We start from the raw sequence: 17,634 nt of genomic DNA, 5'->3' as shown, positions 1-17,634 counted from the left end.
ATATTGGGAGATAAAGGGTAAACTTTTGAAACTAACCGTGTGACAGTTCAAACAGATTTCATTACCGCATTTCTGGTTTGAACTGAACCCTTTCCCAAAACAAACAGATTATTCAGAATCAGAAATAATATTGTGAATAAAAGCTACGTGATCTTGCACCAGAGTGTGGAACTGACAGCAGCTCGGTCAGTATCAAATGTCTACCCTCCACTATCTATCAATTTGAATGCAGAAAAGGATCATCAACCTGCTGGGTTGGATATGGTTTGCTGGGTTGGATATGGTTTGCTGGGTCTGTCAGCATAGTGTCCAGAGGCTGGAGGCGCTACCATGAGACAGGCCAATATACCAGAAGATGTGGAGGGGGCCGTAGGAGGGCAACAACCCAGCAGCAGGACCGCTACCTCAGCCTTTGTGCAAGGAGGAACAGGAGGAGCACTGCCAGAGCCCTGCAAAATGACCTCCAGCAGGCCACAAATGTACATGTGTCTGCACAAAGTTACAAACCGACTCCATGAGGATGGTCTGAGTGCCCGACGTCCACAGATGGGGGTTGTGCTCACAGCCCAACACCATGCAGGACGCTTGGCATTTGCCACAGAACACCAGGATTGGCAAATTCGCCACTGGCACCCTGTGCTTTTCAGAGATGAAAGCAGGTTCACACTGAGCACATGTGACAGACATGACAGAGTCTGGAGACACCATAGAGAGCGATCTGCAGCCTGCAGCATCCTTCAGCATGACCGGTTTGACAGTGGGTCAGTAATGGTGTGGGGTGGAATTTCTTTGGAGGGCCGCACAGCCCTCCATGTGCTCGCCAGAGGTAGCCTGACTGCCATTAGATACCGAGATGAGATCCTCAGACCCCTTGTGAGACCATATGCTGGTGCAGTGGGCCCTGGGTTCCTCCTAATGCAGGACAATGCCAGACCACATGTGGCTAGAGGGTGTCAGCAGTTCTCGCAAGATGAAGGCATTGAAGCTATGGATTGGCCCGCCCATTTCCCAGACCTGAATCCGATTGAACACATCTGGAATATCATGTCTCGCACCATCCACCAACGTCACGTTGCACCATAGACTGTCCAGGAGTTGGCGGTTGCTTTAGTCCAGGTCTGGGAGATCACTTAGGAGACCATCCACCGCCTCATCAGCAGAATGTCCATGCGTTGAAGGGAGGTCATACAGTCACATGGAGGCCACACACACTACTGAGCATCATTTCCTTGTCTTGAGGCATTTCCACTGAAGTTGGATCAACCTGTAACTTCATTTTCCACTTTGATTTTGAGCATCATTCCAACTCCAGACCTCCGTGGGATATTAGTTGTGATTTACGTTGATCATTTTTATGCTTTATTGTTCTCAACAGATTCCACTATGTAATGAATAAAGATTTACAACTGGAATATTTCATTCAGTGATATCTAGGATGTGGGATTTTAGTGTTCCCTTTATTTTTTTGAGCAGTGTACATTATCGAATCAGATCAGCTGACATGTGCTGGAAAAGGCTCATCGCCGGAGTCCACACCAAGCAGGGGGAGGCATCCAATGACGGACACTGCCCATCATTGAACGTTAAGGGGTTAAAGGGAGGGGTTGTCCACAGGTGCTGCCCCAGCAGTGTCAGCACTGGCCCTCTTGGGGATCGCGCAATGTTGTTATATCACTCGATCCCTGAGGCCAGTCAGGACTGGCTTACAGGGGGGAATCATAGTGATTGAGAAGGGATTGTCTGAGTACTGGACAACCCCTTTAGCCTAGTAACAAGGCTCAGATCAGCACAGAAGGAGCCAGCATGGCATTAGATTTTGGATGGTGAGTAACAAATATTTTTCTTTATCTTCCCGATCTGGAGCTGTAGTCCAATAAGCAGTCAGATAACTGCATTATATGACATTATCAAAACATGTAATGCAATTCATTGTTTAGAGGTGATCATTCATTTTTAATTAAAATATGCCGAAAAAAGTAAGGTAAGGAAAGAAATTGTCATGTAATTTATTGACTCTGATGGTGAGATTCTAGATTTGATAGAAAATATAATTATAGAACAGGAATACCTGTAATATTGGTTTACTTATTTCAAAGTCCAACAGAATAAATAATGGCATCATTGTATATTCACTGGACATTCACTGGACACATAGAAGTACATAAATACAATTCTTCCCTGCAGTTGTAGACCCAGGGATCCGTACCTGTGAAAATCCACATATAAAATGTTGCAACTAAATGGAGCCGCTTGCCACCATTTTTCTAAAGCAAAAAAGGCAATCAAAATTGTAAAAAATAGAAATCTTCTCCCCAGTACAGTTAGATCTTCGTCGCATCTTTGCGTCACTGTCAGCCGCACTGAAATTCCCAGTCTGAATTCAAATTTTCCCAGATCCCCTCATCTCTACAAGCAATAAATTCCAAAAGGAGTACACACTATCCAAAAAGTGATGGGATTTAATAGGAGTAGAATGGTCAACAGGCGAGTGACAAATGTATACAGTAGAACTAGCAAGAAGCCATATAACAAATCTATGTAAGCTTATATCGCACATAGTGATTTACTTTTCTGGGTCACGTATAGCCCATTCGATGTACCAATTTTTTTTGGAGCCATATGTTTCTTCGTAAATATGGCACATGTTAAACCAACTGTTGTTCAAGACATATGAAGCACCAGTTTTGATACAGTCCTTCCTTGTGTTTATAACTTGTACATAACGTTTGGTAATTATTTGAAATGATTATACTGACATCAGCTGAAGTCAAATTACTGATCCCAGTCACGCCTGTTGTTAAATACATAAAGATTGTAGGCAGGATTGGAATAAAGGAGAAAGCAAATTGAGCACTTGCACATGGCCCCCTTCCCCAAAAGAACCCCCACTGAAATCTACAAATCTACAAGGTCAGTGGATCACCTGCCTTTACAAACCAGAAACTGTATTGATAACACTGGTCTACAAAAAAAAAAAATTCTGGCATGGACTTTAAGAACAGTTTTAGACTAATTTGAGGGTGCTGAATTCAAATCTGATCTTATAATTTTTTCTATCACATCACGTTTTTGCGCTATAGGTATATAGCCCAATTTCATGAATTCCATGATAAATATAAGTAGTGTATGAAAAGTACCGGTTTATACGGTTCACTAAGGTAAATTTAGTTTAATTTGGGTGGTTAATTTGTGCTGATTTGAAAATGGTTAACTTTCTTTTGGGTCTCCAAGGAGGGTACACAAAACACCCTTGTTTTCTATGCTACTGGGGCAGTGGAGCTACAGCAGAGCATGGGGTGAAAACTGAATGGCCTCAGCGACAGAGTTTGGCATCTGGCGATAAGAATGTCATCCATGATCCTCTATTGGCTAGGAAGAACATTGTCTTTCTTCCCTTACACATAAAACTTGGATTGATGAAGCAGTTCGTCAAAGCTCGCAATCACAGTGGAGAATGCTTTAACTATATGTGTTCAACTTTTCCTGGTCTTAGTGAAGAGAAGAAAAGGGCTGGAATATTTGATGGACTGCAAATAAGAGCACTTATGAGAGACCCAAACTTTATCACATCAATGAATGAGACAGAAGAAAGAGCTTGGAATGCATTTTGTAATGTGGTGCAGAATTTTCTAGGGAATAAGAAAGCAGACAACTATGAAGAGATTGTGGAAGAGCAACTAATGAGTCTGCAAAATCTTGGATGTAGAATGAGTATCAAGATTCACTATTTACACAGCCATTTGGACTTTTTTCCAGAGAACCTTGGGGATGTGAGCGAGGAACATGGGGAGTGTTTTCATCAGGACAATAAACAATGGAAGAACGGTATCAAGGCTGGTGGGACTCACATATGATGGCTGACTATTGCTAGAGCTTGATGAGAGACAACCCAGAAGCTGTACATCACAGATCAGCCAAGAAAAGAAAGTTCAAATAACTGCCATTTGTCATTCATCTGTGTGCCATATATGTGTTTTTATATTTTGCAGTTTAATTCTGTAAGTATATTTGATTTGCTGTACATAGACTTTGTAATCTTTGTTATTCCTTGATTAAAAATATACAATGTAGTATCGAAAATCATGTGTTTTTATCATAAAACATTAGATAGGAGTAATTTTCATCAAAAATTGAAAATCTCGAAATCCTGATGTGATAGCCAAAAACGGAGTTCATATTCGTAATCAGCAGCCAAAATTGACTTAAAATATGTTTTAAAACCTTTTACCAGAAAAATTGCGTTGACCAGTGTAATGCCAAACCTGGGCTATCAGTTCTGTTTGTGAGGTTAGAAATGAAGAAGGCTCTTTGGTGACATCATGATCATCAAAGGTCCTTCACAGTGTGGAAATATGGAAGTATTGAAGAGGAGGAGAGAACCCTGTAAGTCCTGTACATAAGTCCTCTACACTGTCTCTATAAGTGCAGCATGGAGTCTGTGTTTTGTGGTGTATATGTGTATGTAACAACTAATGTATGCTTGTAGCATGGGTGTGTGTATAACATACAGTGTGTGTATCACAGAGTGTGTCTGTGCTTAACATACAGTGTGTGTATGTGAGCAGTGTGGCGTGTGTGTATAACTTAGTTTGTGTGTAAAATTTTGTATGAAGAGTGTGTGTAACATACAGTTTGTGTGTGACAAAGAGTGTGTATGTATGCAGCATGGGGTGAAACATACAAATTGTGTGGCATGGACTGTATATGTAACATACATTGTGTGTATAATGTAGTGGCTGTGTGTATACCAAATAGTGTGTGTGTGAAGCATAGAATGTGTGTGTAACATTCATTGTGTTGTAGCATCGACATTTAAAAATAATTACAGCACAGACAAGTCTTTGTAGATATAAACATGTAGACAATCTTCCAACGAATGAGCAAGATGCCGATTCATCAAGGGATTTGATTTGTGCTGCTTATACAAGAATAAAAAATGTGCATTCTCACCAGAACATTGCCAAGTGTAAACCGGACATTTTTTGTGCCCATAATTCTTCATCAGCCTGTGTAAAGAGATCACTACTTGTGTAAAGCGACCACTACTTGTGTAAAGTGACCACTACTTGTGTAAAGAGACCACTACTTGATTGGTGTTTAACAGTCTGAAATCAGTTTGTGCAAATTCTCTTTAAAAGGGTTGTCCCACAAACAAAGTACACTTTAATCAACAGATCTTGGAATACCAATTAATTAGATATGTTAAAACATTTTTTTCTTGTGCTGAGATAATCTTATAATCTGCCCCTGATAATTGCTGTTATTTACTGTTTCTGACTTATCTACTTTTTTGAATAAATGGCATGAGCATTGTAAAAAACAAAAAAGTTGCACATTTTGGTGAAAAACAGGAGTGGGACTTTGGACTTTTTTATATCAATATTCTATGGTAAAGTTTTTAGCAAATACCTTCTTCACATAAATAACCTTCTAAGGGCAATCTCTAAAGACAAGTTGGCCAATTTATTCTTCTGCGTAAAGTCAAATTTACGTGAGTGTATTAATTATATAAAGTGAGCTATTTTGTCAGGTACTGTCCATATCTTGCTCTATTGTTATAGTTTTTGGGGAATTTATAGTTTCCTTATTTGGCTACTGTAGTGTATGCTTCCTTTGCGGATACACTTTATTTCAATGCTTCTCAAACTGTATAGTCGTAGCACCCATCTGTCTCTGGCTGAAGGTGCAAGTGTGCCCCAACCTCTGACAGTGTGTACAAGTCTTTCTGTGTTCCAATTTTAATTCTCCTATTCTATTGATGGTTGTGGTTTTCATATTATTATTTATTGTTAGAGCACCATTTATTCCATAGTACTCTACATGGGAAGGGGGTTACCTACAAGATTGAAATATAAAATACAGTGAACAAACTAACAATGGCAGACTGGTAGAAAGAAAGGAGAGGGCTTACAGTCTACAGGATTAAAACCTGGATATTAAAACCTGTAAAGACTAAGTCAATTTTTGTCTTCGAGACCCAGTGAGAAGTCGGCGGTGAAAGCAATAATTTAGTTTTCTGTACATAGTGATGCAGATCTAGAGAATGCTGAGTAAGTATAGAGACCGGGTGGGGAGCATTTGATTTTGCAATGTAATCTTCTCACCTAAATGTTCTCTCTGTGTCAAATCACTAACAAGGAAAGAGGTCACCAATTCTGATTTCTTTCTTGCAGATTATTATTGAGCACTGTATGAAAGCTACAGATTTTGTGAAAACTATATTTCTCCATAAGAAAATTACATTGTAACATAAAAAGCATTCCATCCTTTCTTTTTGCTTCAAACATATTTTCTTTCAATAAACCAAATAACAGTTTGATTTTCTCCCTTTTTAGCACTGCGACTGTCTGTTTGCGACCCAGGCACGTTTTGTTTTGAAAGCGGAAACCGAGAAAAGCTGGCTATGAATGATAAGAGGAGGGATAGAATATTCTGGATTGATGTCATTATCATATTTTACCTGGCACTTAAAAGCTATTAATGTCACCACATTTCACATCTTGCAGCTGTTTCTAAATCAGTAAACAGCATTTGATTTTTTTTCCAAACAGGACAGATCCTTTCATGGCTGATAGTATGAGTTTTGTCTCGGCACTGAATTTGCACTTAAAGATATTAATAATTGACTCCCCTTCTTTTCAGCCCTGGATATACCATTGTACTAGAATTTTGATGCATCTGTATTTCTGAGGCCAGGCAGAGAATTATAAAAAAGAACAAAACTTCTACAGGTAGCACTAAATTGATATCAGTATCCATTTCTTAGTTTTGCAACGTGACACTAATGAAAGCATGAAGACTAATCAGTGACTTGTTGATAAAAAAATGGCTTAAACTCTGAGAATATTCAAAGCCTCAAAAAGCCTTTGATAAATTCTAAATGTTTAATGTATATATTCCCCCTTAGTAGAGAAAGTTTAAAACTGAAGGTGTACTAGAGAAATGGACAAAATCACTTAGTATATTATTCATTCTAATCTAATTAATAATACATTAATATCATTAATTATATTAATTATATAACATTTTTCAAAGACAGATATGTAGAAGCTTGTAATGTCATAATGTAAAAGTTGTAAAAGTACAAATTTTCTGTAATTAAAAATGTAACTGATACCTCTTATTTTCTCAATACAGTTGAATAAAAGAACACCAGTAGAACTAGAAAAAATTATAATGTGTTAACTAAATATGCAAAACAGAACAAAGCACACCTTTCTATTTTTACTGGAGCTGGTAACTATGTAAAAGTCCAGTTTAGATATATTTTTGATTCATAGCGCAGAATCTAAAAGGTTGTGTTTGGCATTCCCTACATCTCTCTGTCAAGTGTCTACCATGTGAGACCCTGCAGTAGGCATAATTAATAGTATCAGTATTGTGTAAAGTTTTCTTCTCCAACCTTATTTACAAAGACACTATATCATGGACCACATGCAGCATAATCTGCCTATTCAGCTCTGACGCCAACATTCTTGTGGTTCTAGTAGCCATATTAGTAACAATACAACAAGTCCCTCGTTTTCAACAAGCTGCAATTAAGATTTGAGAGAAAGCAGAAGAACACAGGCAAGTAGACAAATATAACACATAAAAGTAAAATGCGTGAAAATAAAAAACCATGACCTACCACAATTATCTTCATCTGCTTGGTTTCCACACTCATCCACTCCATTGCAATGCATAAATTGAGGAAGACACTTTGTGAGATTACCACAAGGGAAGAATCCAAGAGGACAAGTGTTTTCTGACTGTTCACTTTCCGAATAAACAGCTAAGTAAAATAAAAGACAAGAGTACTTATACTCATTTGTTTTCAAAAGGAGAATTAAAATATGAACAATATAATACAATAAACAATTACATATATTTGTATAATTATAAAAATCACAAGATCTATTGATATGTTAATGAAAAGCAAATTATATAATTAAAAGCATACCTAGACTTGTAATTGCGTGTATTTCTGTGCATGGCACTTATGCTTAAAACTGTAATGATACCTAAGGTGTCATTGGCGCTACCCAAGGGGCGCTATCAGGGGGCACATCACAGAAGGAACGCAGTGCAAAAGGACCTTAGACTAGTGTAGTGAGCACAGGACCTAGCACTGAGCGATCACGTGACCAGGGGGCTGAGCCACCACAAGTGAGTGCAGGGAAGGACACCGAGCATGGAGAGCACAGGGCAAAGACAGTAAACGTGGTCAAGGAGAGCCGAGAGTCAGAAGCCAGAAGAACGTGCAGTACCTAGGGACAAGACAGAGTAAACGGGGACAAGCCAAGTGGGTCAGATAACCAGTAGAGACAGAGCAGTATAAAAGCAGGATGCAGAGGCAGAAGTCAGAGGACAAACCGAATCATACACAACAAGGCACACAAGCACAAAGGCACACGTTTAAGGACGAGTCACCTGGGTCAGCAATCAGTAACCGAGTATACGGACGCTAAATGCAGGTACTGCCAACAATAAATAGCAGCCTCAAAACCAACGAGAGGCGGACTGAATTATCCCTGACCTTACCAGGATGGATGCGAAACCATCCTGTCCAGAGTCATGACAAAATCTGAATAAATTGAAATATTTTCAAAATATTATTTCCATTTTTTCATAATTTGCATATTATTAACATATCTATCAACTCTCTGATTTTCATAATGTCGCAACATTTCCTTCTTGGTGTTGTATTTCCAATGTGTGTGTATATATAAATACTTATATATACACACATAAACATACTATATATATATATATATATATATATATATATATATATTAGATGGTGGCCCGATTCTAACGCATTGGGTATTCTAGAATATGTATGTACTTTATTTATGACGATTTCAGAATAATGCAATGAATACACAGGATTCGGCCTGCCAGGCGCGACCAATTAGCAAAGCATGGTTCAAATCCCACGCCAATTCGCGGCCAGACTGTGTCTGTCGCTGATTGTTCGTGGCTGGCCGGGCATGACCAATCAGTGAAGAAAGGGCTGGCTCCAGGTTTTTGAGGGCCCCGGGCAAAAGAGTCTCACAGCCCACGTAGCATATAACACAGCCCATGTAGTATATAGCACAGCCACGTAGTATATAGCACAGCCACATAGTATATAGCACAGCTACGTAGTATATAACACAGCCACGTAGTATGTAGCACAGCCACGTAGTATATTGCACAGCCACATAGTATATTGCACAGCCACGTAGTATATAGCACAGCCATGTAGTATATTGCACAGCCACATAGTATATTGCATAGCCACGTAGTATATAGCACAGCCTACGCAGTATATAGCACAGCCCCACGTAGTATATAGCACAGGCCACGTAGTATATAGCACAGCCCATGCAGTATATAGCACAGCCCACGCAGTATATGGCACAGCCCACGTAGTATATAGTACAGCCACGTAGTATATAACACAGCCCACGTAGTATATAACACAGCCCACAGTGTATTTTGCACAGCCACGTAGTATATAACACAGCCCACGTAGTATATAGCACAGCCCACGTTGTATATAGCACAGCCCATGCAGTATATAACACAGCCCACATAGTATATAACACAGCCACGTAGTATATAGCACAGCCACGTAGTATATTGCACAGCCACGTAGTATATAGCACAGCCCACATAGTATATAGCACAGCGACGTAGTATATAACACAGCCCACACAGTATATAACACAGCCCACACAGTATATAACACAGCCCACATAGTATATAGCACAGCCCACGTAGTATATAGCAATGTGGGCACCATATCCCTGTTAAAAAAAATAATTAAAATAAAAAATAGTTATATACTCACCTTCCGGCAATGCTCCTTGTGACGCTCCGTTCCCAGTAATGCCTTGCGGCAATAACCCATGATGATGTAGCGGTCTCGCGATACCGCTACATCATCTGGGGTCATTGCCGCAATGCATTCTTGGGACTGGAGCGTCGCAAGGAGCAGGAAAGGCTGCCGCGAACGCCAGAAGGTGAGAATATAATGATTTTTTTTTATTATTTTTAACATTATATGCTGCATAGGCAGCATCAATAGTAAAAAGTTGGTCACACTTACAGGGTTAATGGCAGCTTTATCGGACTGCGTTACACCGCGTTATGCCGCGATGTAACGCAGTCCGTTTAACGGACTGCTAAAGCGCTATGTGGGCGCTGACTGGAGGGGAGTATGGAGGGGACACTGACTGGAGGGGAGTAGGGAGAGGCCAATTCGCGGCCAGACTGTGCCTGTCGCTGATTGGTCGTGCCCAGCCAGCAGCAACCTATCAGCGACGCGAGATTTCCGTTACAGACAGTCAAACAGACAAAAGTGGACCTTAGACAATTATATATATATATATATATATATATATATATATATATATATATATATTATATTTACATACATTTATATATGCACATATACAGTCATGGCCAAAAGTGTTGGCACCCTTACAATTGTTCCAGATAATGAAGTATTTCTTCCAGAAATTATTGCAATTACACATGCTTAGTTATACACATATTTATTTCCTTTATGTGTTTTGGAGCAAAACAAAAATCTGAGAAAAAAAGAAAAAAAAGGGAAATCGGAAATAATTTCATGCAAACCCCCAAAAATGTAATGGACAAAATTTTTGGCACCCTCAACTTACTATTTGGTTGCAGACCTTTTGGAATAAATAACTGCAATCAATCACTCCCTATAACAATCTACAAGCTTTTAACGTCTCTCAACTAAAATTTTTGGACCACTTCTCTTTTTGCAAACTGCTCCATGTCTCTCATGTTTGAAGTCTGCCTTCTCCCAACAGCAATTTTAACATCTCTCCACAGGTGTTCAATGGGATTTAGATCCAGACTCATTGCTTACCATTTCAGAATTCTCCAGCGCTTTGTTTCCATCTATTTTTGGGTGCTTCTTGAAGTATGTTAGGGGTCATTCTCCTGCTGGAAGACCCCTGACCTAGGGTGCAAACTCAGTTTTCTGACACTGTGAATTATATTGCGACTGAAAATCTTTTGGTAATCTTCAGATTTCATGATGCCTTGCACACAATCAAGGCACACAATGCCAGAGGCAGCAAAACAACTCCAAAACATCTTTGAACTTCAATAATTTTTGACGGTAGGTACTGTGTTCTTTTTTTTGTAGGCCTCATTCCGTTTTTGGTAAACAATATAATGACGTACGTTACCAAAACGCTCTATCTTGGTGTCATCTGTCCACAAGATGCTTTCCCAGAAGAATTTTGGCTTACTCATGTACATTTAGGAAAGCTGCAGTCCAGCCTTTTTGACTCTGTGTCATCAATGGGGTCCCCCTGTGTCTTCTGCTGCAGCATTTCATTTAATTCAAACATGCTTGGTGTGAACTGTGTCTTGGGGTACCTAAAGAGCCTGCATCTGCCCAAGGATATGGTGATCCCATTAGCTAATTCCCTAACCTCTCACAATGTACAGTGCTCAGTACAAATGCATACACCCCCTTTAAAAAGTAACATTTGAATCAATATCTCAGTGAGGACAAGAACAATGTCCAAAATTTTAAAATTTTGACAAACAAAATTTCATAGAACATATTTTAAAGCCATAACATGAAAGTAAGCTTAAAAAGAAAAATTATTAGAAAATCTTCAGTTTTACTCAAATTAGTTGATGCAAGAATAAATACATCCCACATCAAAAACAACTACATCTAGTATTTTGTATGGTCTCCTTAATTTTTAAGGACCAAGCTAGTCTTCTAGGCAAGGAATGAATAAGCTGGCGACATATTGTAACATCTATCTTTTTCCATTCTCAAACAATGACCTCTTTTGAAGCCTGGATGCTGGATGGAGAGTGATGCCCAACTTGTCTCTTTAGCATTCACCATAGGTGTTCAATTGAGTTCAGATCAGGAGACATACTTAGACACTGAATCACTATTATCCTGTTCTTCAGAAATGTAACCGATGTGTGTTTTGGATGATTGTCATGTTAGAAAGGTGCACATCTAACAAAAGCAGTGTTGGAAGCATGTTCTATTTCAAAATAGAGCGGTACATCTGTGAATTCATGATATCATCAATGGAATGAAGCTCCCCAACACCAGCAGCACTCATGCAGTCATACATATAAACATTATCACACCATGTTTCACTGTAGGCACCATGCATTTTTCTAAATTCAGTTTTCTAAATGCATGGTGTCTATAATCAAACATGGTGATGGCAGAGTCTTTATATTGGGCTGCATTCTGTATGGGTGAAGTCATTGTCCTGCTAAAGAATACATTTGGAGCTAATTAAACTTCTCCCTCATGGATAAGCATCTACAGTATCTGTATTTCGCAACAATGAAGAATTTCAGTTTGCTTGTATGTAAAATTTTATTCAAACTGATAAAAAACAAACAAATAAAAACTATGTATTCAACGCATTTAGACAGTTTGCAGCCTTCTTCGGGAGTAAGGGGTTAAATGAATTTGCCTCTTCTTATGTAGCCCTTTTCCAGTGTGAGAGGGACAGAATACAAAAGAGAAAGAGGAGGAGTGATTCATCCTACATTGTTCTTTTATATAAGAATCTAATGGAATTCCCATTTGAAAACTAAAAACTAAAATGTATCACAAACAATACACCAGTACCTAATTCCCAGCACCTATTCGCAGGATACCTTCCCTGCAGGAAAACAACAACCTTCTCTGTACCCATCCCCATCCCCCATTTCATCCATCTATTATTCCCTCTTTATCTACAGCATCACATCCATTCAGTCATACTATAACAGAACTGACTAAACCTATTATTCTTGGGTGTCAGCCAACTACCAATTCCATTAATACGCTTTCCTCCAAGTTCTCAGCAGGTCAATCACTTCATGAATAGTGTTGAGCGATACCTTCCGATATGCAAAGGTATCAGTATCGGATTGGATCGGCCGATATCCAAAAAATATCGGATATCACCGATACCGATACCCGATACCAATGCATATCAATGGGACACAAAATATCGGAATGGTTCCCAGGGTCTGAAGGAGAGGAAACTCTCCTTCAGGCCCTGGGATCCATATTCATGTATAAAATAAAGAATAAAAATACAAAATATTGATATACTCACCCTCGGATGGCCCCGGCTCTCACCGGTCCAAGCGTCTGCCTCCGTTCCTAAGAACCACATCACAACCACATCACAAGGTCCTTCACACCCTGCATTCTTAGGAACGGAGACTGGTAGGTCTCTGTTTTACATTTGAGAATAACATTTTTATGTTTGAAGATAAACTATACCTGCAGCAGCTTGGGGCGCAATAGGGACTCAAGTGGCCCCAAGTTTTGCAAATTTGCTAATGGGGCGACTCGAGTTCCTATTGTCAATTATGTCAAATAAGTCTAAAACATTTATTAAATACTATCACATATACAGTACAGACCAAAAGTTTGAACACACCTCATTTAAAGATTTTTCTGTCTTTTCATGACTATGAAAATTGTACATTCACTCTGAAGGCATCTAAACTATGAATTAACATATGTGGAATTATATACTTAACAAAAAAGTGTGAAACAACTGAAATTATGTCTTATATTATAGGTTCTTCAAAGTAGCCACCTTTTGCTTTGATGACTGCTTTGCACACTCTTGGCATTCACTTGATGAGCTTCAAGAGGTAGTCACCGGGAATGGTCTTCCAACAATCTTGAAGGAGTTCCCAGAGATACTTAGCACTTGTTGGCCCTTTTGCCTTCACTCTGCGGTCCAGCTCACCCCAAACCATCTCCATTGAGTTCAGGTCTGGTGACAGTGGAGGCCAGGTCATCTGGCGTAGCACCCCATCACTCTCCTTCATGGTCAAATAGCCTTTACACAGCCTGGAGGTGTGTTTGGGGTCATTGTCCTGTTGAAAAATAAATGATGGTCCAACTAAACGCAAACAGGATGGAATAGCATGCCGCTGCAAGATGCTGTGGTAGCCATGCTGGTTCAGTATGCCTTCAATTTTGAATAAATCCCCAACAGTATCACCAGCTAAGCACCCCCACACCATCACACCTCCTCCTCCATGCTTCACAGTGGGAACCAGGCATGTAGAGTCCATCCGTTCACCTTTTCTGCGTTGCACAAAGACACGGTGGTTGGAACCAAAGATCTCAAATTTGGACTCATCAGACCAAAGCACAGATTTCCACTGGTCTAATGTCCATTCCTTGTGTTCTTTAGTCCAAACAAGTCTCTTCTGCTTGTTGCCTGTCCTTAGCAGTGGTTTCCTAGCAGATATTTTACCATGAAGGCCTGTTGCACAAAGTCTCCTCTTAACAGTTGTTGTAGAGATGTGTCTGCTGCTAGAACTCTGTGTGTCATTGACCTGGTCTCTAATCTGAGCTGCTGTTAACCTGTGATTTCTGAGGTTGGTGACTGGGATAAACTTATCCTCAGAAGCAGAGGTGACTCTTGGTCTTCCTTTCCTGGGGTAGTCCTCACGTGAGCCAGTTTCTTTGTAGTGCTTGATGGTTTTTGCCACTGCACTTGGGTACACTTTCAAAGTCTGCCCAATTTTTTGTACTGACTGACCTTTATTTCTTAAAGCAATGATGGCCACTAATTTTTGTTTACTTATCTGTTTTTTTCTTGCCATAATACAAATTCTAACAGTCTATTCAGTAGGACTATCAGCTGTGTATCCACCAGACTTCTGCACAACACAACTGATGGTCCCAACCCTATTTATAAGGCAAGAAATCCCACTTATTAAACCTGACAGGGCACACCTGTGAAGTGAAAACCATTCCCAGTGACTACCTCTTGAATCTCATCAAGAGAATGCCAAGAGTGTGCAAAGCAGTCATCAAAGCAAAAGGTGGCTACTTTGAAGAACCTAGAATATAAGACATAATTTCAGTTGTTTCACACTTTTTTAAGTATATAATTCCACATGTGTTGATTCATAGTTTTGATGCCTTCAGAGTGAATGTACAATTTTCATAGTCATGAAAATACAGAAAAATCTTTAAATGGGAAGGTGTGTCCAAACTTTTGGTCTGTGCTGTATATTGATGATCTAATCAACATATAGAATGGCATAGAACAGGAGGCTATAAAACTTGTGAGAGGACTCCATGACAATTAATTGGGCCTTACATTCACGGCTCATATTGCAAGTGATAAAACTATATATCTAGATTTGGAATTATTTCATACAGATAGGACTATCAGGAGCAAAACGCACTTCAAAACAGTTGATGGAAATGGGTATTTAGACTTCAATAGTGCTCATTTCTCAAAATGGAATAATAATATTCCATCATGTCAATTTCACCAACTTAGGCTTCTTTTACACTTTTCATGGTTTTGCGGCCCGTTTTTGCTGTCCCAATAGATTTCTATGGAGCCGCAAAAACAGGCCGCAATAATTGTACGTAGCGCTGTTTGCCGTATGGCCGTATTTAAGGCCGTGAAAAAATATTGAGCCTGCTGAAAATCAATGGGGCCGCAAAAACAACGGAAGCTTGCTTTTGCGGTGCACCGTGACTTCTGTATGCTGTATGTAAATAAAAGCAATAGTGCATACAAAAAAATTGAGTACTTAGTAAACACCGTTTTTGATTTAAAAAAAAGTATTCTTACTTTGCAGCATTTTTTTCAAGAGCAGCCTGAAACTTTGCACATATGTATATAAAGGTTATGGGGATATGCACGTGTACACAATATTTAAGAAATTATTTGTCTGTGATCTTTATTAGAAATTCGACTTTCCTCATTTAGATTCTAGCCATCTATAATAAGTTACTGCTCTGCATATGTGAATATAAATTTGGGGTTGTCTCATCATGACAAACTCTTCTCTAATTACAGCCACTCTCATCAGCTGAAGGCTTCTAACGATTTTAAAATTTGTCCGATTTTGTTCCTGCAAAGTCAGATGAGTGTAATGCAGGTGTAATGTATTTTTCATGTGAGTACAATCCGATTTTTCACACCAAGCATCCGATTTACACCTGAATGCAGTGTGATTGCTATCATCATTTTCAAAGGAAGTATTCTTCAATATATATACATACGTATATATATATATATATATATATATATATATATATATATATATATATATATATATATACCACCGGCAGGGGGTAAAGGAGCCCAGCGGGCCATTGCTGAGGAGACCTATTCTTGACTCAGGAGACACACGCCCGAATATAATCCTTGACATCACGGGCCATATGTGGCCACCAGTACATCCTCGCCAGAAGCTCAAATGTCCTCTTGGTCCCAAAATGTCCACCCACCCTGGACGAGTGAGCCCAAGAGAGAACCTCTGGTCACAAATTAGATGGCACAAAGTCTTGCCCGGGGGCACAGACTCTAGTGAACCGGGGCCACGGTCCTCAGGCTCTCAGAAGGGACAATTAGTTAAGGATCCTCCTCCTCCTATACTGAAGACTCCACGGAGCGAGAGAGAGCATCGGCACGGATGTTCTTCTCCCCGGAAAGATAATGGAGAGTAAAGTGGAACCGGGAGAAGAACAGGGACCATCTAGCCTGGCGAGAGTTTAGCCGCTGGGCAGTCTGCAAATAAACCAAATTTTTGTGGTCAGTAAACACTTGGAAAGGAAAATGAGCCCCCTCCAGGAGGTGTCTCCACTCTGAGAAGGCCAACTTCATAGCTAGCAACTCCCTGTCCCCAATGGAGTAATTCCTCTCTGTGGGTGTAAAGGTCTTGGAGAAAAAGAAGCAAGGATGATTCCGACCTTGAGCACCCTTTTGGAAAAGGACTGCTCCTGCACTGATAGATGAGGCATCCACCTCCATTATAAATGGCTTATCTACATCGGGGCAATGTAGAATGGGAGCACTAGCAAAATGGGACTTAATAGAGAGGAAAGCCTTGGAGACCTCCTCTGACCACAATTTGGGATTTGCTCCCTTCTTGGTGAGGGCAAGCGGGGGAGCTACCAAAGTTGAGAAGTGAGGAATGAACTGGCGATAATAGTTGATGAACCCCATAAAGCTCTGCACCGCTTTGAGAGAATGGGGTTCCTTCCAGTCCATAACAGCCTGTAGCTTGGCGGGATCCATAGCCAATCCTTGGGCCGAGATGATATAGCCCAGGAAGGGCAAAGACTCCTGTTCAAACACACACTTCTCCAACTTGGCATAGAGGGAGTTTGCCCGTAGGAGGTCGAAGACTTTGCAAACATCTCTCCGGTGGGAGTCTATATCTGGAGAGTAGATGAGAATATCATCCAGATAGACTACAACCGAGTTGGAGAGCATATCCCGGAAGATATCGTTCACAAAGTCTTGGAAAATTGCTGGGGTATTACAGAGCCCGAAGGGCATCACCAGGTATTCATAGTGCCCATCCCTGGTGTTAAAAGCCGTCTTCCATTTATCCCCCTATGGATGCGAATCAGGTTGTAAGCACCCCACAGATCTAGTTTAGTAAATACTCTTGCTCCCTGAAGCCTATCAAAGAGCTTAGATATCAGGGGCAGTGGGTACTTGTTCTTAACGGTGATGGCGTTAAGACCCCTGTAATCTATGCATGGACGCAGTTCTTCACTCTTCTTCTGTACGAAGAAGAACCCAGCCCCTGCAGGTGACACTGACTTCCTAATGAATCCTCTTGCCAGATTCTCTCGGATATACT

The 17,634-nt window shown here is 40.1% G+C and overlaps 1 protein-coding gene across 1 annotated transcript in view; it reads right to left on the bottom strand.

Moving 5' to 3' along the window:
• Positions 1-17,634, bottom strand: part of RXFP1 (relaxin family peptide receptor 1) — a 577,565-nt gene that overhangs the window by 305,440 nt on the left and 254,491 nt on the right. The window contains exon 2 of the mRNA XM_077279409.1: positions 7,631-7,774. Within this exon, the coding sequence (XP_077135524.1) occupies positions 7,631-7,774 (144 nt within the window). The remainder of the gene's footprint in view (positions 1-7,630; positions 7,775-17,634) is intronic.

Source organism: Ranitomeya variabilis, chromosome 1 (genome assembly GCF_051348905.1).
Source record: "Ranitomeya variabilis isolate aRanVar5 chromosome 1, aRanVar5.hap1, whole genome shotgun sequence".
Classification (NCBI taxonomy): Eukaryota; Metazoa; Chordata; class Amphibia; order Anura; family Dendrobatidae; genus Ranitomeya; species Ranitomeya variabilis.
Note: the sequence above shows the minus strand (reverse complement) of the source record. Positions and strands in the feature narration are given on the sequence as shown.